Raw genomic sequence first — 24,585 nt, forward strand, 5'->3', positions numbered from 1 at the left:
TCTCCGGGACCCTGCTGCAGCTCAGACCCTAGCACAGATACAGCCTAGTCCAGTTCTCACCAATCTTTGTATGACGCTTCAGTTTCAGCTCTCTTCCCTCAGACTCAGTGCTTCTCTAGTACGGTCCACTTTAGCAATTTACAAGATCCTCATTCACTCAAAAGCCACTACACTCCTTTCTTTGCTACACAAAGGGCATTCAGATCACTTCTATCTCTCACCCAACCCTGAAAACTATTTGGTGGGCTCACCACTCTTTTATACACATAGCGCCAACAATAAACTAATACAATAAAACAAAACAATGGCCCAATTCTCTTGGGAATACGATTCCAACATCTTACACCATCACAGTTGATTGTGGCTAAGCTTGTAAAGCCTGGGCTGTCATTGACATTCTGCAACTGGTTGTGGAGTACTTTGACAAATATGAATCAGGTAGTTAGAGTTGGTAATTCTTTATCAACAGCAAGAGGGTCATGCTTGGGGGTCCCACAGGTGAGTTGTATAAATCCGGCTTTATTTTCCAGTTACACCTCGGATTGCATAAAATGGTGGTGATGTACGTGAGTTGTCAGGTATTTTTGAGAAGAGATGTGTAGATACGGCAAACAGAATTTTGAAGGACCAGTCCACCCAATTGTTTTAAATATATTTATGTGATTATTTCTATGTACATGCGCTAATCCTATATTGTTTAAAATTTAAAAATGTTCTATTCTATAAACTTTAAATCAGAATGCTAAAATGTTAACCATGATTAAAACTATATGGTACAAATGGCTTTTTATATGAAGGAATTAAAGTGCTAACAATGAAGCTGAGAATGGAACTAAAGGATAAGAGGTTGAATTATATATTGACATTCATGAATTGTTGGTGGCTTGTGCCTTATGAAATTGCTAGACACTGTTGTGAATTTATCTTGCTTATTCTGATAGGTATTATACCATTATTTGTTTATATGTGTTTGCCATGAAGTAGAGCATGCATTATTTGATCTGTGTGAAAGGTGCATAATTTAACTGTGTCTCGACATATTGCTGTAATTCTGCTAGTATGGTACTGAAAGTGATCACACTGTATCTTTCAATACTGAATGTCAGGTTTTGTTTGGTTTTATTGCATTGGTAGCTGAAAGATTAAAGGTTCCTATAGCCTTGTATGTCATTCCTTCTCTTTCTTTCTTGAGAAAATTGACTATCTTTCACTCTGCAGGAATGGGGGAAAAATAATTGATTTCTGCAGTGATAAAGTAAAGGTGCATTTTATGTAATAGCTTTGATTTAAGAACGCAATTGTTTTTGAAACATGTTGTATTTGTGATGTGATTGACAAATCATTTGTAAAAAGGGATATCAACCCTCATTTTTTGTATAAAGAGGTTTATAAGCTAAACTTACAGTGCTTTCTTACTACGTATACAACAACAAATAACAAAACATTTAATCATTATATACGGTACTTATGTACGGTACTTAAAGACATTCTCTCAGCATTGACGTTGGTGGCATAGACCGCAAGGAAGTGGCAGAGGTACTGGAACAGCTTCTTTCTAGGACACCAGAAATAAGCAAATAAGCTTTTACATCCAAGGTGATCAGCCATTGGTGGCATATCCTAGCGATATGCCTCCAATGTCTATGATGAGAGTAGTCTTTTAGGCTCCATGCACAATGGGAGCCATTTTACAGTTCTGCTCTGTACAACACAGACAGCTAGATACTGATAGTATTAACAGTTTCAAAAAAAGTGTGATTATCCAGTGACAATTTTTTTCCACCAAAATAACGGGGTATGTGTATTACAGACCAGACTTGTACTAGGGGCTTAGAGAGGTTGACTGAGATTTGATTAAAAGAACTGCTCTCTTTTCTCAAACAGTACCAAAAGGGGGCTGTGCTGCTATATAAGGCTTCGTTCACATCTGCATCAGGGCTCCGTTCTAGCGTTCCGTCGGAGCTTCCCGTCACAACGGGACCCTGACAGAAACTAACGGAGACCATAGGTTTCCATTTGCATCACCATTGATTTCAGTGGTGACGGATCCGGTGCAAATGGTTTCTGTTTGTCTCAGTTGTGCAGGAGTTCCATCGTTTTGACGGAATAAATAGCGTAGTCTACTATGGTGTTGATTCCGTCAAAATAATTGAACCCTTGCATACCTGAGACAAACTGAAACCATTGGCACCAGATCCATCACCATTGAAATCAATGGTGATGCAAACGGAAACATATGGTTTCTGTCTGCTTCAGTCAGGGTCCCGTTCTGATTTGAAGCTCCGACGGAACATCAGAATGGGACTCTGACGCAGATGTGAATGAAGCCTAAGAAACACTCGATGGACGAGAGTGGCACCAAACCCGATTAAGCTGCAACTATTGTATAACATTTCCTGTAGCATTTTCATTAATATTTTGCAAAGTTATGTGTATCCTAATAAAAACCAAATTGTCATACTAACAAAACTATTGATAACTTGTATTTGTGATGTGATTGACAAATCATTTGTAAAAAGGGATATCAACCCTCATTTCTTTATGGGACCTGATGCCATTTTTTTTCTTAGATCTGTTCTTGTAAAGTGCTATATATATGTTTTTTTTAAGTACTGTATTTTTGTCTGTTTTTTATTTATATTTTTAAATAAGTAAAAAGAGTTATTTTACAATTCCTTTACTCTCCTCCTTCTCATATTTTTAAGTATATTAATTAAAAATATCTATATATTACTAAAACTTAAACAGAATGTAATACTGTCGATTCTACATATAAATAAATATAAAATAAAACATTTCATCTAATGTGCTGAATTAATATTATATGAATTATATAATATCCTACCTAAATATAGTCCTTTTTGCCTCTGTACAATCAGAAATTAGATACAATTATATATGTATTCAACATGACCAAGAGCTGCCACTCTTTTGTTACATTCTATGTCCCTAACAAATTTTAGATATATTTTGACAGTGTATTAGAAAGACAGAAATACCTAATATATTGTAACTGAATATGGACTATTTTATTGTTACTAATTTCATTTCCCTTGAAAATTTTGAGTAAATGTTGAAATTATGTAGACCATGTTTGATAAAATCCATTTATAAAATCCATATACATCTCTACTCTATATATCACTTTCTTCATAACCCATGTAGTATAGGCATACTATGCTAATTCTTATAAATCTGATATCCAATATAAATGATTGCAGGAAATTGTCCACAGATCCAGCATTTTCAATGTTATAACCCTGATATATACAGCTCTATAGTATCACATACAGCAGTAAAGAAGATTCAGTCAGTGGGAGGAAGCAATCGAGCCATATTTACAATATGCTTAAAGGGGAATTCTCATCTCCTCAGTTGTTCCCCCCCCCCCCATATCAGTAATATATTAAAAAATAACAAATATGACACATTAAATCTTTCTTCTTATCAACCATTCACCAAAATAACTGTAGCCTTTTCAGTTCTGCGTTCCATGGCTTTTGCTGGATTGAGGGTGGTGCTCTACCCCTGTACACACGTGACAAGCTTACTTTTACATGCCTGCTCCACATGCTGAGACTGCCCAACCAGCCATTGTTGCCACGATCCCCCTCACTATGTCCTAGCATCTTTTCACATGCCCCCATGTTGTGCTGGCTGAGCTTACCCCTTCTTGATGTCAGCTTCCTACATTACTGTCCTCTCAAGAGACAGCTGCCCGAACACGAGGAGCTGCAGGAACATCGGTGAGGAATATGCTTGCTCCAAAGGCAACACTGTTAACTCTTTACTTAAAGGGAGTCTGTCACCAGAATGTCCGAGTTAAACTAGTAACAGGGTATTGTAGAGGAGACTAACCTCTGTCTAGCGTTTATTTTCATTTTCTGCTTACTGCCTCCTTTGTAGAGAAATACGTTTTATTAAGTTTATGCTAACTTGCACCTAAATACTCCTACGTCGCTCCCCAGTTCAACCCCCCGCCCTCACTTCTTACATTGATTGACCGGGACCAGGCAGCGTAATTGGCGCGTTCATGCCTGGCCCCATACTGTCTGTAATGCACGCGCGTGTCCCTGCTCTTTACTCGGCGCATGCGCAGTACGATCTTTCTGCTCCACGTTCTAATTCGCACTACTGCACATGCGCCGAGTAAAGAGCAGAGACACGCGTGCATGTTACAGACAGTATTGGGCCAGGCATGACCACGCCGATTACGCAGCCTAGTCCCAGTCAATCAATGTAAGAAGGGAGGGAGGGGGGTTGAACTGGGGAGTGACGTAGGCGTTCGAGAAAGTTGACAGGGACCTACTGCGTATGCTTTAGCATGCTCGCTCCCGAGATCCCGGCCACACTAATAGCAAAATTCATTGTTAGATCCGCGCAAGCACAGCCACCACTGAAGCGGTAGCCATAGCAATAGGAAACAAAGAATATACAATTAATGGGGACACAGGGGAACAGGATACAAAGTCTCAAGAACAGTCCAATAAGGAGAAATAAAGGTATTTGCAAATATTCATATATTCCCATTATCTAACTATTTATTTATGATGGCTAAGATGGGAATAGCCCTTTAATACACATTTATATAAATAATAAACATTCTTTATTAAGATAATAGTTTTAAATGTTTTTGTTACTTGCCATATTGATGGAGCTTCGGTTCCGCTGATTTCTAAAAAATCATATCCTTCTTCCATTTGGAAATCAGTAAAGACCAGTGCAATTGTATCTCCAGGCTCAGCAAGAATAGTCCATGTGCAGTCAGCATTATTTTCATATTCTGATGGGAAATGAGGGCTTGAGATGATGCCGCTGGTTCCTCGTAAAGTTCCACCACATGCCCCTTCAGCTAATAAATAAAACACACAAAGGATTGTAGTTATTATTACTATTATTATAATTATTTGAAAATATTTACCGTATTTTTCGGACTATAAGACGCACCTGACTATAAAACGCACCCAGGTTTTAGACAGCAGAAAATAGGAAAAAAAATCATATTTTCCTTCTTTTACAAAGAAAAACTATTGGTTAAAAAAAATTATTTGTTCTGTTTCACCACATTCTGAGAGCCATAACTTATATTTTTCATAGTTTAAGTGGTGTGAGGGCTTATTTTTTTGCAGGATGAGCTGTAGTTTTTATTAGCACCATTTTTTTGGTACATACGATTTTTTTAGTAGTGAATGGCAGTTACAGAAGCAGCGTAGCATGCTATTTTGTTTCCTGTTAACATTCGAGCTTGCTGAGCTACACTGTTTCCATAACTCCCACAGTAGTGAATGGCAGTTACAGAAGTAGCGTAGCATGCTATTCTGTTTCCTGTTAACATTCGAGCTTGCTGAGCTACACTGTTTTTGTAGCTACCATGCAAGTGAATCGAAGTTACAGAAACAGCATAGCAAAGTGAGCTTAGAAGTTTTCGTACTCCCGGGCCACCTTGTAAATTATTGGTTGGAGAGCAGCGAAAGCGGGACAAAGTAGGATGGGGGTCAGGAAGCCACATTCTAGACCTAGATGCAGATATCATAAATGTCCGAGAGGAGAACACCCCTTTACGTCACTTTTTATATCCTTCCATAGGAAGGGAAGAGATCAAGATTAGCACTTGATAGACTCATATATATATATTTTTTTTAAATGCGGTTTTCAGTCTTCCGAACATCTATACTTAAGGCATAGTTGTCTATTTCAGTAGATAGCTGCAACTGAGAAGCCCTTTTTTTTAATAACATTTTAAGTCCCTGAACTAGCCATAATTCAATCTAGATCCCATGGTGCCTCACAATACCTACTCAAAAGAACTTTTACAAGATCTTAATCAGATGGTATAAACTCCCTCTACTCTTAAACAAATGAAGCCTACAGAAAGTGGTCAATTAACACAAAATTTAATTAAATCTATCTATCTATCTATCTATCTATCATATATATATTTTATGCTACCTCTTGTCTCTTGCACTGTGGACATAATTTATGTGGGCATTCAATCTTTCCTGGATGCACTAATAGGTTGTTTTAAACAAATGAGGCTAGCGGATTCAGGTAATTGTTAGTGTTGTTGGTCAGACACAGGCACAATATTACTTATCTTCTTCGAATGACCAGCCATATGCTAATATTGACAGGAGGTTGAGAAGTTCAGAATCTGTACTACTGTGGCTACCTAATCCCCGATGTTTTCTAGCTTTAAAAAAAACAAACACTTATTTAGTGCATCCCATTGAGTTGGCTAAATAAAGAACCTCCATCAAATGACCTCTGGGAAATTAGACCCCTTATACAGACTTATACAGATTTGACGAGTTGGCCAGCTGGGAAACAAGAACTCATAGGAAATTTATGGAAGTTATGACTTCCATGGATCCATTTCGGGGAAACCTGTTACTCCCCTAACAACTCATAACTAGCACAATCTATTTGACCTATTATGCCATATATATACTGAAAATGCACATTTTAACTGCAATCTGTACTAACCTATGGCTTCCGCATTAAAAGAGCGGGGTCCCAACTGAATACCCACACACTACATTCTGTACACACCTTTATAGTTATTGGTTGAATTATGTACCCCCTACATGCCCTATGTTCTCTCCCTTTAATAATAAGCTTTCCCCATTCTGCTGGTCACAACACTAACACCTAAAAGAGGTTTCACAATGCAACTATATATGTATCATTTGTATACTGTACTTAACTTGCAAAAAAATAAAAAAAAAGGTTAGTTGTTCTCACCAATGTAAGCCATAGCATATTATAGAATATATTCCATAATATACTGTTTGGTGGGGGTCTGACATCTGGGCAAAAGACACAATTATTTTATATAGTGCTTTCTGTCATATTTAGTATAATTATATTTATAATAACACATGCAGTTTTTAGACTGAAAATCGGAATATACATCTGTATGGGGCAGTTTCTGCAGCATATGCATTTAATTTCTATAAACCCCATTCAAATGTATGGAACACTGAACACATGCTTAAGGTTATGTTCACATGTTGTATTTTCACTGTGTTTTCCTGTCATCTTTACCCAAAAAAATACCCCAAAAATGCATCAAAAACACTGCACCACATGAGAAAACTCCTTAAAGCTTACCCGGATATGTTACCATTGAATGTAATTTATTTTTCTATTATTAAAGTAATTTAGAATTTGCAGTTTCAACTCAATATGTTTTATAAATTAGAGAAACATTCACTAGATCTTAATCTTTTTTTATTCCTTTATTTCTAACTTTTTCTACACCCCTCAACATTGAAATTGCAACTCAAAGAAGGGCAAACCGTAAGCTTATTGAGGAAGTAGCAGGTATCGCTAAGATCTGCAAATTATAAATTTTTCAAGCACCTAGTTCCAATCTGTGGAATGTGGGAGGGGAATAAAAGCCAGATTGAAAGCAACGATTTTTAGTCACATAAAACATCAAAAATCAGATCAAGTGGTGTGGAATGATTGTGCGATGCATCCTATTCATCGATGTGCCACTTATCGCCACTTGTCGCAAACTGAGGGGGACAGAATCCTTGAACTGAGAGACCTTGGTTTATCCCTCCGGCAGATCGCTACGCGCCTAGGCCGAGATGTCAGCACTGTTCAATGCTGCGTGTCCCGGAGGTTGGGAGAACAACAAACGGGAATGAAAGCAAGAGGTGCGCAGAGGTGAACCTCTGCACGGACGGATCATCTGATTGGAAGAATGGCATGTAGTGATCCTTTCTGTATGGCAAGTGAAATCGGACGTCACATCCCAAGCCTAGGACAGCAACCAGTGTCTAAACAAACCATCAGAAAGTGATTGCAAGACATTGAGCCAGACGTCCAGCTACAGTTGTTCTATTAACCACACGCCACCACTCTCAAAGGCTATCATGGTGTACAGCAAGACGGCAATGGAGGCTGTAATGGAGGTCTAGCCTCTTCAGTGATGAGTTCCGCTTTTGTCTTGGATGCAATGATAGTCGTAGATTGGTCTGAAGACCACGTGGGCAACACCATGAAGAGGCCTTCACAAGGGATCATCACATCGGTCCAACTCCTGGGATTATGGTGTGGGGTGGCATATTGTATGGTAGCTGGACCCCTCCAATCTTCATTTCAGGTACACTAACAGCTTGGTGTTACATTGATTTGGTCATGGAACCAGTGGTGCAGCTATTTCTACAAAGTGTTCCCAGAAGCCGTTTTACAACAGGACAAGGCTAGGTCGAATGCTGCTCATGCTACTGTGTTCAGCATGTGTGTTCTAAATGTGCTACTATGGCTTGCAGCATCTCCGGACTTGTCTCCCATTGAGCACATCTGGGACGTTATTGGTTGGCATTTGCAAAGGGAGCTGCCAGCAGCCAATCTTGATGATTTGCATGCCCAAATGCATTCAGTGTGGCATTACATTCTTCAAACAACCGTCAGCAATTGATAGCATACCAAGGCGTGAAAGTGCATCTATTTCTGCTCGTGTCGCTCATACTCGATACTGAATAAAAATTTTGTTTCCATTTTTTTTATCATTTGCATATCATTAACATGTCTAAAGATCCTATGATATCCCCAATTCCAAAAATGTTCCTTCTTGGTTTTGCAATTTCAATGTTGAGGAATGTATATTCAAAGGAGAACAAATAATTGTACAATTTACATCCCTCTTCCTTATTAAAACCGATGGTGTCTTAAATGACATTAGCATGTAGGAAGACCATCATATAAATATTGAAAATAGACAGCTTTAATTGTTACTGGTGCTTAACATGGAGGTGTAATCAGTGGCGTAAATACCGCTGTAGCAGCCATAGCGGCTGCTACGGGGCTGGCGGCATTAATGTCAGGGGCTCCTCCTGGGGAGGAATCCCCGGCCAGATGCTGCTCAAGGAGTAGCCACTGATGTCACTATCCATATATGGACAGTGACATCAGGGCTTCCCTCTAGGAGCGGAATCCCTGGCCTATGCTCTGGCTGGGGATTCCGCTCCTAGAGGGAATCTCAATGGCGATATCTACAGGGAGGTGGCGATATCTTCAAGGGGGGTATGGCACTATCTACATAGAGACTGTGAGACTATAGAGGGGCACTATCTACATTGGCACTGTGTCACTATTTACAAGGGCACTGGCACTAGGGGCAGCTAAGGGGGCATTATACTGTAAAAGGACAGCTAGGGGGCATTACACCCTATGGGGCAGCTATGGGGGCATTATGCTGTATGTGGCAGCTTTGGGGGCATTAAGATGTATGGGGCAGCTATGGGGCATTATACTGTATAGGGCAGCTATGGGGGTATTATACTGTATGGTGACAGCTAGAGGGCATTATACTGTGTGGGGGCAGCTATTTGGTATTATACTGTGTGGTAGGCACTATGGGAGCATTATACTTTGTGGGTTGAACTGGGTGTATATGGGCGGGGTTTGGGTGGAATTAGAGGAGTGGCTTAAAAGTGGCTTAAAAGAAAAAAAAATTGCCACGCTGTGTGCCGCAACGGTTGTCCCTCTCTATGATACTTAAAAGTATAGCACTGTCTACAGGGTGGGATGCATGTCACTGCATGGCGAGACTGTATAGCCCTGTCTACAGGGGGTGCTGTATAGCACTGTCTACAGGGGGGGCTATATAGCACTGTCTACAGTGGAGGGCTGTATAGCACCGTCTACAGGGGGGTTTGTATAGCACTGTCTACAGGGGGGCTGCATAGCACTGTCTACAGGGGGGCACTTTCTACAAGGGCGGGCTATGTATGGCACCCAGGGGAAGGGGGCCCAGTCAAAAGTTTGCTATGGGGCCCAGTGTTTCCTAGTTACGCCCCTGGGTGTAATAACAGAACTGACTCATATGCTGTGTTAGGAAACGTCCGTCCCTTTAGGATTACCATGACTATTAGTCTAGCTTTTGGGCGGTTCTGGTTTTATTTGTTGAGCCTATTCCTTCCTATCAGATTGAAGGGTGGAGTATTTGGTTGCTTCAGTTTTCTTTGCCTGTGATTTTCCTTGATTTCATGTGTTTGATCAAGCTACTAAATATACCTTGTACCTTTGACTATTTGTACTTTTTGGAACTGGACCTCGGCTTGTCTCTGGATTACCCTTTGCTTACTGATTTGGACATTCTGCTCCAGGCTGGTTTTAACCTCTGATATCCACTAGCTTTGTGGTTTGGACTTTCTGTTTATCCTCGGGCTGTCTTTTTATCTGTTCTGGTATTGCACCTCTTATCCAAACAACCTGTGTTCTATGCTACAAAGTCCAACCTGCCTCTGGCAAAAACCATAGAGTAGCCTTAGATTCTGTTGAGCAGAGATGTGACGGATTTGGGGTTGCAGATTTATTTGCACGCTCAATCCTGACAGTCCCCAGCAGCCTTTGGGGAATCGCTCACCAAGCAATTCTATAAACTTTCACCCTGGGAATTGTTCAACTGGTGATTCCATTACATGCTGATACGGATGTAGCCATCTTTAACTTTCTGATAACTTTCTGCAGCGTGATATCACACAACAAAAGCCATTGAAAAGTCATTGAAAAAGTCAAGATAAGGGATCTAGGAAGATAAGGGATCTGTTTATTTAATGCGTTAAAAGTCACGGTAAAGACGGCTACATCTGTAGTGATAAATAGAAAACTAAAAGTGTTTTGTAAAAAAAACACTATAATTGAAATATGGTACCAGTAAGATATATTGCAAAATCATTGGCCTTTACCATTTTTATTTACCTTATTGTAACAGTAATAATAATAATAATAATAATACATGTTTCCTTCAGGGTATGTATACGTACAGTAGCAAGAAAGAAAAAGATCCAGCGATGTATGGTATGAGTGGGGGAAACTCTGTTTCCACTTTATTAGAAAAGATAGTTATACGCGTAGGCTCCATTTCTTGCCATTTTTAAACCACCTTGTTCTCCTCCTGGTGTTTTCCGTCACTCCGTTGGATTGTTGTATGTCGGTATAACTATCTTTTCTAATAAAGTGGAAACAGAGTTTCCCCCACTCATACCATACATCGCTGGATCTTTTTCTTTCTTGCTACTGTTTCCTGCCGTGAGCCGTCGCGGTTGATCCGGGCGATATCGAACACAGGAGTGTGAAGCTGGTGAGCTGGAGGTTTCCTCCCATCCCTTTTTCCCTACTATTATTACTGTATGTATACGTACAGATACACATCTTAAAAAACAGTGCATTTCCCTTTGTTACAGAAGAATTGTAGAAGACTATAAGATATCTGCAATATGTGCAGTCATATGCAAAGAATGAAAAAAAACATCAGAGGTGGAAGACTATGAAAATATGAACAGAGGCATATCAGTGTGGCAGGCTTGAAATCATTAGCAGCTGCTCTGAAGACCACTTCAGTGGACTGTGAAGCAGGGAATTAAAATGATCTAAAGTCCCTGAACATGTATAAATTAAGGAGATGAAGAGAATGGTAATATGTATATAGTTCAATTGGCTACTAAGGTCACACATGCTTATATAAAGCAATGTGGTATTTAAACTGAGTAAATTACCATTTTCGTGCAGAGATCAAAAGCACTAACACAAGTATACCTGGAAGCAAAATGAGAAACTAAATCAACATTAACGGAGAAAATAACAAAATCTAAAGACTAGGATGTATACAAAATACACTATCAATTATCTGTAGCATGAAGCAGGGTTAGAAAAATATTCATGTGTGCTACCTTTAAGCCTCATAATTCATTAGCATTTATGGTAATTACAATATTTTACAGCTTTTACTTTTCTGTTGTAAATATAAATCAATGTTTTGACATTAAAGTGACAACACCTGACAAACAATTATCTAACAGCCCCTTAAACTTAACACTTATACAATATATTTATAAACATATGTGTACACCTCTCCTAATTATTGAGTTCAGGTCTTTCAGCCACACCAATTGCAAACAGTTGCATAAAATCAAGCACACAGCCATGCAATCTCCATAGACAAACATTACTAGTAATATGGGTCATACTGAAGAGCTCAGTAACTTTAAAAATAGCACTGTCACATGATGCCACCTTTGCCACAAATCAGTTTGTGACGTTTCTGATCTGCTAAATCTGCCTTGGTCAACTATAAGTGCTATTATTGGGAAGTGGAAGCATGTAGCGGTAACAGCAGCTTAGCCACCAAGCGTTAGACCCCGCAAACTCACAGAGCAGGGCTGCTGAAAGCTGTAGCGTGTGGTGAATAAAGCATCACCTATCCTCTGTTTCATCTCTCACTACAGAGTTCTAAACTAACTCTGGAAGTAATATAAGCATAAGAATATTGCATCAGTAAATTACAATGCACAGTGCCAAGAGTCGGCTGGAGTGGTGTAAAGCACACCACCACTGGACTCGGGAGCAGTGGAAACATGTTCTGTGGCGTGACAAATCACATGCTAGGAGAACACATTCCACCAGAATGAATAGTGCCTGCTGTATTTGTGGAGGAGAGATAATGGTCTGGAGCAATATTTCAGGGCTTTGGCTAGCCTCCATGTTTCAAGTGAAGGGTAATGTCCATGCAATAGCATACATATATATTTTAGACAATTTTATGATTTCACATCTTTGTGCCAACAGTTTCCTGTTGCAGCATGACTGTGTCCCTGTGCATATAGCGAGATCCATAAAGACATGGTTTGACAACAATGGTGTGGAGGAACTTGAGTGGCCTGCACAGGGCCCTGTGCAAAAAAAAAATGTTGCAGCACTTTAAACTCAAACTAAAGTGGCGGTATGTATGGTACCGTCAGGGAAGGATCCAATCCCCAATCTCCAATCACAGTCCGCAGCCAACAGAACAGGTAAAAGCACTCAGTCTTCAATTATAAAAAGAGAAGCAGGTTTATTTCACACAAGAGTCCATGGATGTTTCAGTTCACAACTGAGCATTTCTCGAGCAAGTAATCAGGTCAACACCAAAGATATATACAGACAGTATAGTGAATACAATCAAATCAATTCTAATCAATTCCATATTCCACTAGTTACCACTCTGAGCAAGCGCAGTGTTTACCTGCCGCAGCATGCACAGTGGAAATGTGAGGACGCCAAGTTCAAACTTCATTTCCATCTTTGTAAGGTATACATCATTATAGATGCTAATTGTATACCGTGACTTCTGAGTTATCTGTAATCATGTATCACCAGCAGAACGGTTACTGAGATTAACAGTTGCTTACCCACTGTAAAGGTCAAGATCTTAAAAAAAAAAAAAAAAAAAAGGACAAACAATCTTGCCTGTTATCAATATGGATTGTGGCATCCATAGAGTGACAACAAAGAGTGGGGGGGGGGGGGCTGTCTCTGTACGTTCTTTGATATCCCAGGCATTACAATTGCGAGTTTTATACAGACAGCCAAAAGCCTAATAAAGGCCCTCAGTGCTGTCCTAATTTGTTGCACAGGCAATAATGTATTAAACTACTCAGGTATTGCTACACATAATACTTAAAAATAAAAATAAAATAAGTTCCCTAGTGAGACTAAAAAAAGGGCTAAATACAGTTTAATAAAGTGTTTAGTATAAATATAAGTAAATAAAAAAATTTAAAAAAAAGCAATAAAATAACATTAAATGTAAAAAAAATATGTATATTTGATATTCAACTTGTACAATGAACAATGTCAAAAAATACATTCCCCACAAAAATGTAGCAAGTTTGATCAGCTGCTTCTATTACTCCCATAGACTTTAATGAAGATAGCACATGCATGACCACCTCTCTATTTAGCCTTCCACATCTCTAAGGCTTGCTGAATATTAGAATGTCATGGTACCTCATTCACTAAAAGGTTGCGGTCTAAAGAACCAGGACTTAGGACTGGTAGCTATAAACAGGATATGCCATAAGTGTGTGTATGTGTATATATGTATATATATATATATATATATATATATATATATATATATATACACACACACACACACACACACACACACACACAGTATATACTTTGTACAAGTTCAGGAGATTCTCTTGTTTCTCTATATGCAAATTAAATTTATGTACAACTTACTGATTATGTGCAAGTCTTATCAAAGGTTGTGCCCTTATGCAACTGTCTATAAATGTTCATTCACAGATGCATTAAGCAGCACAAAATGCATAAAGCATTGCACAGTTTAATTTTAAACCACAGTTGACATTGACCAAACCTGTAATTTATGTTCTTCCTTCCCATAATTTCAGAATTCACTTCAATGCTATTTTGACTATTTCCATACTTAATTATGACACCAGAGCGATGACTTACAATTATCTGTCTAAATAGAGTATAGAGTTAATTATTCATGCAATGACTTTCCAATACACTATTTCATGTAAATTGACTCATGTGCATAATTCTGTCTGTGCAGTTCATACCCCATGACTGATTGTCCTCATGTGTTCCAGATCATTTATGTGCAACATTTTTGTACAGCGCAAAACAAAATGGACAGTAAAGGTCTTCAATTAATTAATCAATAATATACGCTACTGTCAATGCACATCTTTTTATATTTATATAGATAGCTATAATAAAAGGTCAAACAGCTAAAGCAATTTCGATGTAATTTAGTAAGTCAATTGGTGAGTCAAAATATTAAATCTTTCATACAGAAATAATTAATGTTAGAGATGAGAGATAGATGATAGATAGATAGATAGATAGATAGATAGATAGATAGATAGATAGATAGATAGATAGATAGATAGATAGATAGATAGATAGATAGATAGATAGATAGATAGATAGATAGATAGATAGATAGATAGATAGATAGATAGATAGATAGATAGATAGATAGATAGATAGATAGATAGATAGATAGATAGATAGATCTGTGGATGTACCTTCTGTCTCTCCTGGCTTTCTATGTAGGTGGGCTTTTCCTGGTGTCATGTCAGAGCTATGTTGTGTGCTCAACCCATATCAGATATTTCCAACCTGATTTTTCCCTCACCTCTCACAGTACACTGAGGAAGAGGCACTGTTGCTGCATCTCCCTCCTCTCTACTTCTCCCTGTTTTCCAGTTAATGTTTTATATACTTTTTTTTAGCAATAGATGCACAAAAGTGTTGCTCGAGCATGCTTATTTATTATAATATATAAAGTGACCTCTGCAGTATTTGTCCATCGTCCAGTTAATATAATCAAAACCCGGAATAACTGATCACATAACAAGTCCTTTAAACATTTCCCTTTATCTTAAAAGAAGCAAATCTTCAGTATGCCTCAGATTTAAAAGTAGAGTCAAACATAAAAAGATATGATTTTTTTTAGCCTTCTAGATTTCTGCCCTTTTCTTTTTCTTCTCTACAAGCTGAATAGATGCAATTAAGAAGCTTGACATTTCATAAAGCACCAGCAAGTGACATATTGTCATTGCCAGTCACATTATATAAGACTTATCAATTTAAATAAATGAAGCTTTAGACAGTTCTAAACGAACCAAAGGCATATATTATTCAGGACGCCTTATTAAAAGTACAACAAAGGTAGCTGGCAAGTCTTTGTTAGTGGCATCTTTTGTAAATATGAATCACTCTTGCTCAGAGACAGTTTAAGATACACTTGCTTAAATGCAGAGATCTAAAAAGGATATTACTGGTTATGGAAGTTTTGATACTTAGGCAATAAAATAGAAGTTCCAAATGTTACTCACAACTTTATTGTACATACATTTGAACTGTTAGACTGGGTAATTTAAACATGCTGAGACAGTCCAATCCCAAGCCCATTATTGTTTCAGAGCATGGGCCCATTGGAGAAATCTGGTGGGCCATTCCGATGCTGTACATTTATGAGTTTTTGCTTTTATTAGAAGAATATAGTAGGACCATCTTAAATCAGAAGATATCAGTATCCAGTATCCTGGGTGATAAGAGACAGACGCATTTTCCTTTTATTTTGTAAGCACATCCTACAACTCAGTTGTAAGTGGCAAATCAGAATGCTCAGAATGAATTTAAGTGATGCCTTTGGGAAATAGTGTAAGTAGATCAGATGGTAAATTGATGAGAATAAATGGCTAGTATTAATAAAATAATTAATTTATTAAAACAGCAATATACACTACCGTTCAAAAGTTTAGGGTCACTTAGAAATGTCCTTATTTTTGAAAGAAAAGCACAGTTTTTTTCAATGAAGATAACATTAAATTAATCAGAAATACACTCTATACATTGTTAATGTGCTAAATGACTATTCTAGCTGCAAACGTCGGGTTTTTAATGAAATATCTACATAGGTGTATAGATGCCTATTTCCAGCAACAATCACTCCAGTGTTTTAATGGTACATTGTGTTTGCTAACTGTGTTAGAAGGCTAATGGATGATTAGAAAACACTTGAAAACCCTTGTGTAATTATGTTAGCACTGCTGTAAACAGTTTTGCTGTTTAGAGGAGCTATAAAACTGACCTTCCTTTGAGCTAGTTGAGAATCTGGAGCATTACATTTGTGAGTTTGATTAAACTCTCAAAATGGCTAGAAAAAGAGAGCTTTCATGTGAAACTCAACAGTCTATTCTTGTCCTTAGAAATGAAGGCTATTCCATGCGAGAAATTGCCAAGAAACTGAAGATTTCCTACAACGTTGTGTACTACTCCCTTCAGAGGACAACACAAACAGGCTCTAACCAGAGTAGAAAGAGAAGTCGGAGGCCCCGCTGCAAAACTGAGCAACAAGACAAGTACATTAGAGTCTCTAGTTTGAGAAATAGACGCCTCACAGGTCCTCAACTGGCAACTTCATTAAATAGTACCCGCAAAACGCCAGTGTAAACGTCTACAGTGAAGAGGCGACTCCGGGATGCTGGCCTTCAGGGCAGAGTGGCAAAGAACAAGCCATATCTGAGACTGGCTAATAAAAGGTAAAGATTAATATGGGCAAAAGCACACAGACATTGGACAGAGGAAGATTGGAAAAAAGTGTTATGGACAGACAAATCAAAGTTTGAGGTGTTTGGATCACACAAAAGAACATTTGTGAGATGCAGAACAACTGATAAGATGCTGGAAGAGTGCCTGATGCCATCTGTCAAGCAAGATGGAGGTAATGTGGTGGTCTGGGGTTGCTTTGGTGCTGGTAAAGTGGGAGATTTGTACAAGGTAAAAGGGATTTTGAATAAGGAAGGCTATCACTCCATTTTGCAACGCCATGCCATACCCTGTGGACAGCGCTTGATTGGAGCCAATTTCATCCTACAACAGGACAATGACCCAAAGCACACCTCCAAATTATGCAAGAACTATTTAGGGAAGAAGCAGGCAGCTGGTATTCTAAATGAAATGGAGTGGCCAGCGCAGTCACCAGATCTCAACCCCATAGAGCTGTTGTGGGAGCAGCTTGACCGTATGGTACGCAAGAAGTGCCCATCAAGCCAATCCAACTTGTGGGAGGGGCTTCTGGAAGCATGGGGTGAAATTTCTCCCGATTACCTCAGCAAATTAACAGCTAGAATGCCAAAGGTCTGCAATGCTGTAATTGCTGCAAAAGGAGCATTCTTTGACGAAAGCAAAGTTTGAAGGAGAAAATTATTATTTCAAATAAAAATTGTAATGTCGGGGTAGGGAAACAGACAAGTGAGCCCTAATCTACCCGCCACTCAGTCCCTGCCTACTTGCAACGACCCGCCCTAGGCGACGGGGTACAATTGGGCGACGGTCCCTACACTCAATAGGTGCACGACAGACTAACAGACAAGGGTACAAAGAAGCCAGGGAAATGGGGAAGTTGCCCACGGGGACACCGTGAGCAAAAAGCGAAGTAAACGAGCCGAGTCAAACCAGGAGATGAGCGAGGTACAAAAACGCAGTGCAGAAGAGTGGTCAGTAAACCCAAGGTCAATCACAAGCAGAGGATCAGTAGTTCAAGAAGCTGCAGCAGGGCCAGGAAACCAACAGAGAAGAATCACAAGCAAAGGAGGAACAGGAAAGGCAGGTACAAATAGACAGAGGGCGGGAGCTAGCTCCATCTGGCCAGGCTGTGACAGGCTCTCCCACTCCTAAGCCTGCCATCCTGGGTGGTGGAAGATGGAGTCAGTCTCACAGACATAGAAGCAGGTGCAGACTGATTACCTATGGGCGTCGACACAGAAGTTGTGTCTGGCAGATCCTTTACAAAAATCATTATTTCTAACCTTGTCAATGTCTTGACTATATTTTCTAGTCATTTTGCAACTCATTTGATAAATATAAGTGTGAGTTTTCATGGAAAACACAAAATTGTCTGGGTGATCCCAAACTTTTGAACGGTAGTGTATGTATGATGCTTTTTTTTATCTCCGATAATCTATACTAATGCTATTATACTTCAAATAAATATAGTCTGTTTTTGGAAACGATGTTTTCCACGTTTCTATAACATACTTAGTCTCATTTACTTTTTTGAAACAGACCATTGGTATTTTTTATCATCAATACAATATGCGATACATTCAATATATATGCTCCAATAGCATTAGTACTGTGGGCTAGGTACGTTTCACAGAAAGAGAAATGTCCCCCCATAAATTATCGAATAGGCAACTCCAAAATATATACCAACAACGCAAAAAAAGAGTTTATAGCCAAACATATATATATAAGTAATAAATATTTTTATTGACATATATTTACAAACATACAAAACATTTACAAAAATATTTATTACTTATATATATGTTTGGCTATAAACTCTTTTTTGCCCACGGTACTAATGCTATTGCTAATGCTAATGCTAAAGCTATAAATATTATTTAAAAGAAATGAAAAAAAGGACAAGACCCTAGTAAAAAAGACTGGGAGCGGTTGCTGATATTTCTTTTTTTTTTTTTTTTATTCAATACAATATAAAATTCCATACAAGTAAGGAAGAAAATACAATTATGCACATTTTTACATTTTCCCCCTACTCCCACCCCCCACCCTCTCAAGACCGATCTTGGTAAAAGAAAAAACAAAAAACAAAGAGAACAAAAATTCTTACCACTCCCCCCAATAGGTTTTACGGTGTTTGCCTTGATTATAGATTTTCTCATATTTCATTATAATTTTTACATTATTTACCCAAGCATTAAACTCCGGTGGGGAGCTAGATATCCACTTTCTAACTATTAGTAATTTTGCAATAAATAATAGTTTTATTAATCCACATTTTTTTTCCTTAGAAATTTTTAATTTGGAATCATTACCCAGCAATACCAGTTGAGGTTAAAACACTATATCTGGATCTATTTTTTCCAAAATGTTTTTAAAAATTCTATCCCAGTAATCAGCAATCTTAATACAATTCCATAACATGTGCAAATAGTTTGCTTCTGCTGCACCACATCTGGGGCAGTTAGAAGCTTTATTAATCGAGAACTTACTCAAAAGGACTGGCGTATAGTAAAGCCTATGTATCAAATTGAACTGAATAAGCTGATGGTTCATGCTTATCGATACTTTACAAATATTTTGAAATATTATGTTCCAATCAAGAACACAATCGTTATTCAATTCCTTCTCCCATTTTATAACACAATTAAATTTTATTTTCCTTGACTTTATTTCCATCAGGGATTTATACAACCTGGAGAGAGGTTTTTTTTCACATTTGTATTTTCTCAGTTTTTTGTAGAAGTCATCCATATGGTCTTTATTGAGAGGGTTGCCATCTTTAAATTTATCAAATGCGTGCTTTAATTGGATATAGGAGAATCTTTCCTTCTCCGTCAAGTCAAAATCAACTGATAATTTTTCCCATGTTTTGATTTTTCCTTCTTCCATTATATCTAGTACATATCTAATCCCTTTAAGATTTAACAGTGGTAACTCTGGGATAGCCTTACATTCTTCTATATTAAGATTGTGCCATAACGGGGAAAAGGATAAAAAACCATTTAGACCAGTCATATTTCTTAAACTATTCCAGCATTCGTGCAGGAGTTGTGCTGTCAACACGTTTTCCATAACTCCAGATTTTAATTGACCAGATTCTAACACCTCATAAATATCTGAAAAACGGCCTTTAATGTTAGTGATCAACCATTGTAAGAACTCGGCCTTATCCCATTCTTGTATGTATTGTAATTGTGCTGCTAAGTAATATACTCGAATATCTGGAAATGCTAGTCCTCCTTGTTCTCTTGAAGGACATAAGTAGTCTAGCTTAATCCGAACTCTCTTCCTTCCCCAAATCAGGTTATTAAAGATAGTTATGATTTTCTTAAAATATTTATCTTGTATCCACACCGGGGTAACCCCAAAAACACATAAAAGTTTGGGGATTAGAACTGTTTTAATCAAGACAATTTTATCGGCTTTTGATATTGGCAATTCGTTCCATATTCTTATTTTTTTTTCCATTTCGTTTATAAGGGGGAGCAAATTATAATCCAAAAATTCTTTTATATTATCTGAAATTTCTATACCCAAATATCTAAAACTTTCTCCTGGATATATGATTCGAATTTTTGTTTGTAGTACTAAATCGCTTTTATCTAGTGGCATTAATATGGATTTTTCCCAATTGATCTTTAGACCAGAATAGAATCCAAATCTTTGAATAGTAGATATAACATAATCCAATTTTTCTTCCGGGTTCGTCAAAAAAAATAAAAGGTCGTCAGCATATAAGATAATTTTATCCTCCTCCCCCCTAGCTCCAAAACCCACAATATTTCCATCCTCTCTGATCAAACAGGCGAGAGGTTCCATTGCCAATGCAAAGAGTAGGGGAGAAAGAGGACAACCCTGTCTTGTACCCCTACTTAAATTGAAAAATTCCGAGTTCTCACCATTTATGTTAATGTTTGCTCTAGGACCATTATATAATAATTTAACCATTCCTATAAAAAATTCTCCAAAACCTTGCTTTCTCATGACTGCCCATAAATAGCCCCACTCCACTCTGTCAAATGCTTTGACTGCATCGAGAGACAGAATGGAGCGGGGGGCCTCTCCTGGTGTAACTTGAATATTCCCAAATACCCGACGAACACACTGGTTGACCGTTCTACCAGAAATAAATCCCTGCTGATCACTATGTACTACAGTAGAGATTACTTTAGCCAACCTTCCCGCCAACACTTTGGCGAAAAGTTTAGCATCCGTGTTCAACAGGGAAATAGGTCTGTAAGATTCCATCCTTTCCGGGCATTTACCTGGTTTCAATATCAAAGCTATATTAGCTTCTACCATTGAGCTTGGCAATTTGCCCTCTACCACTGCCGAACCCAATGTTTTTAACAGGGCTGGTAATAGTTCTTCCCCAAATGTTCTATACAGTTCAAATGGGAAACCATCCAAACCTGGAGCTGTATTTCCTTTAACACTAGTCAATGCATTTCTTAATTCTTCCAGGGAGATTGGTCGATCCAACTCAGCTTTCTGAATATCAGACAAGGGGGAGAAAGACATTGAATCTAGAAAGAGCTCCAATTGTTCTTCATTATACTTTTTTCCGGAGCCATACAATTCTGAATAATAATTCAAGAATTCTGATCTAATTTCATAATCTTGCTTAATCATATTCCCTCTTTTATCAATAATTGCCAAAATATTATTCTTCTGACTTTGATTTTTAATAATACTCATTAACAGTTTATTTGGTGTTCCTGATTCACAGAAATTTTTCTGCCCCAGAAAAAATAATTTATTTTGTGCTTTCTCGATTAACCAGGCCTTATATTCCTCTTGGGCCTGAAGCCACAACTTTAAACTATCTTCCGTAGGGGTTTCAAAGTAATTTGCCTCCAACAAATTTGCACTTCGTTCTTTTCCCTGCTCAATCTTATTATATTCTCTTTTTAATTATTATTATTATTATTATCTCTTATTATTCTTTCAAAAAGGATACCCCTTATACAGGCTTTTAATGTTTCCCAGACAATTAAGTCTGGGGCAGTCTCCCAATTTAGTGACAAAATATTATGAATTTCAACTTTAATATTTTCAAGGTCTTTTAATAATGAGAACCAATGTGGATTTATTTTTATAGGCTTAATGAATTCCTTTTTTTCATTTATTTTTATGTCCACAATAAGTGGCGTATGATCCGAAATGCTTTTGTTGTCATATTTTATTTTCCCAATAGTTGTAACAAGTGATTCACTACACAATACCAAGTCAATACGTGACATGGTATGGTGTGAACCACTATAACAAGAGTACATTTTCTTTTTAGGGTTTTTCAGTCTCCATATATCTACTAGACCCATTTCTTCACTTATCCTCGCCAATGATGTTTTAATTGGGCTCTTATTTCTTCCCTTAGAGCTAACCCTATCCATTACCTCGTCCATAACACAATTCATATCCCCCAAAACCATTACAGGACAATCGCTTCTACTAATAATATAATTACATAATTTCCTGAACACCACGGATGAAAATGGAGGTGGAATGTATACAAAAGCTAAAATACAAATTAATTCCTTTAATCTACAGTGAATAAAAATGAATCTACCTTTGTTGTCTATATTTTTATCAAGTATTTCACATTGTACTCCCGAGTGAATAAGAACACTCACTCCCCTAGAATAGGAGGAGTGTTTAGAATGAAACTGTTGTGACCACCACCTATTACCCAATCTTGGGATTGTTTCTTGTGTCAAATGTGTTTCTAACAAACATGTAATTGTTGGAAACTGTTTTTTTATATAATTCTTAATAGTAAAACGTTTTAATTTTTCCCTCATACCCCTAATATTCCATACCACAATTTTAGTGTTCATCCGTGCGTTTTAACAGAATGAAAAGTGACAAATATTAGAAATTTTATATAACATATTCGTAAAAAATTCTTAATGTATACCAATACCAGACCGGTCTTGACCCACCCCCCTCCCCTTCCCTTCCGTTGACTTGTCATATTTTTAACAAGTCTCTCAACCAACGCATGTTCCCCTAATACACCATTAATTAATTCATAATGATTTCAAACTTGCTAACCACTTAAATGTCTCTTCCTGTGATGAATGAAAATTAACCTTACCCTGATATTCTGTTCTCAATTTTGCTGGATACATTAAAGAATATTTAATCCCTGCCTCTCTGAGCTTTTTCTTGACTGGACCAAAAGCTTGTCTCTTTAATTGAGTGTCATATGAGTAGTCAGGATAGATTGCTATTTTTGAATTGTTATGGGATAGATTTTGTAACTCCCTTGACTTTCTCAATATATTATCTCTATCCCGGGAATTTAGAACCTTGGCTATTATAGCTCTAGGTCTAGAACCAGGGATATGCACTCTTGCTGGTACTCTATGAGCTTTCTCTATGCCAAACAAAGGAGACAGATTTTCAATTCCTATTTTGTTTTTGATCCAATTTTGGACAAAAGTTTCAACACCTTCCCTTTCTTCCCCTTCTGGAAAACCCAATAATCTGATGTTACTCCTTCTGGAGCGATCTTCTATGTCAACCATTTTATTTTTTAGTGTACTATTTCCTTCCACTAACCCCTTCATCTCCTTTTTCAATTGGGTAACTTCATCTTCAAGTAAACTCACTCTATTTTCTACTTCAGTATATCTTTCTTTAATTTTACCCATATCATCTCTTATTATTGCAATTTCTATACCTACTTGAGAGGATACTTTATTAATAGCATCTAAAATCTCAGTCAATGATGGTAGAGCTTGGTCGCTCAAAATCTCCCCAGTTGTTTTATTTGCTGTTCTAGTTTTCCCTGCTACAAGGGGGGACATCATATATCTGTCCATCTTGCTTGTATTCTTACCCTCCTTACTAGTGCTCAAAGATTTCCTACTTTTAGCTGGCATTTTCCCTGGTTCTTCCTTCCCCCCTTTACTCTCTCCAGACGCACAATACACAAAACACAAAAACAAACAAGACAAAAAAAAAAAAATATGAATATAAAGTTCTAAAATAGAGTCTGATCAGAGACTACCGATTTCAAAAACCGCGATTCAAGCAGCTTGTAAATGAGAGAGAGTTCCAATGTAATCTTCCCATTGGCATATTCCGACTTCAGTCTCTTACAGGTTCGAGGGTCCAGAAAAACAAAACAAAAACAAAAACAAAAAAACAAACAAACAACCAGGGTGCTTTATATACTGGAGCAGCAGGCAATATGCAGTTTACTAGATGAGTTTCATTGTGTCCCCTTCCAAAGATTCCAGGAATGCCTTAAGAATATCTGAGCTTCTTAATCATACCAATTCTCCTCAGAGAAATAGGCCATATAGCTCTTGTATTATCACTCTTTAATAGCAAGTAAATAGCAAGATAAGAGTCATACTTGAGGCTGTACTAAAGTATATACTTGCAGTTTGTGCTTTGCAGTTTTTCCAAAGTAAGCACAGCAAGCCTTTGATTTCAGCTGCTGAAATCCTTCCTCCAACTTCTCCTCAGGTTTCTTGCAGTGTTCAGCTTCCAGCAAGGGGTAAACACACAGCATGTAGTGCAGACCATCTGATACAGAACTAGTGGGCAGCATCGCTATTTCCCATGTTCCTACTAGAAATATCAGCAACCGCTCCCAGTCTTTTTTACTAGGGTCTTGTCCTTTTTTTCATTTCTTTTAAATAATATGTGATACATGCATTTTTTTATTTTCCCTTTTCTTGGGTTTAGAGATCTCTTGATATCTCTTTTTGCATCAACTAA

The 24,585-nt window shown here is 37.8% G+C and overlaps 1 protein-coding gene across 1 annotated transcript in view; it reads right to left on the minus strand.

The window, feature by feature from the left end:
- The window catches only part of CSMD1 (CUB and Sushi multiple domains 1), a 1,675,903-nt gene that overhangs the window by 886,374 nt on the left and 764,944 nt on the right, over nt 1-24,585 (minus strand). The window contains exon 5 of the mRNA XM_075861938.1: nt 4,645-4,852. Within this exon, the coding sequence (XP_075718053.1) occupies nt 4,645-4,852 (208 nt within the window). The remainder of the gene's footprint in view (nt 1-4,644; nt 4,853-24,585) is intronic.

This window comes from Rhinoderma darwinii, chromosome 4 (assembly GCF_050947455.1).
Source record: "Rhinoderma darwinii isolate aRhiDar2 chromosome 4, aRhiDar2.hap1, whole genome shotgun sequence".
Taxonomy (NCBI): domain Eukaryota; kingdom Metazoa; phylum Chordata; class Amphibia; order Anura; family Rhinodermatidae; genus Rhinoderma; species Rhinoderma darwinii.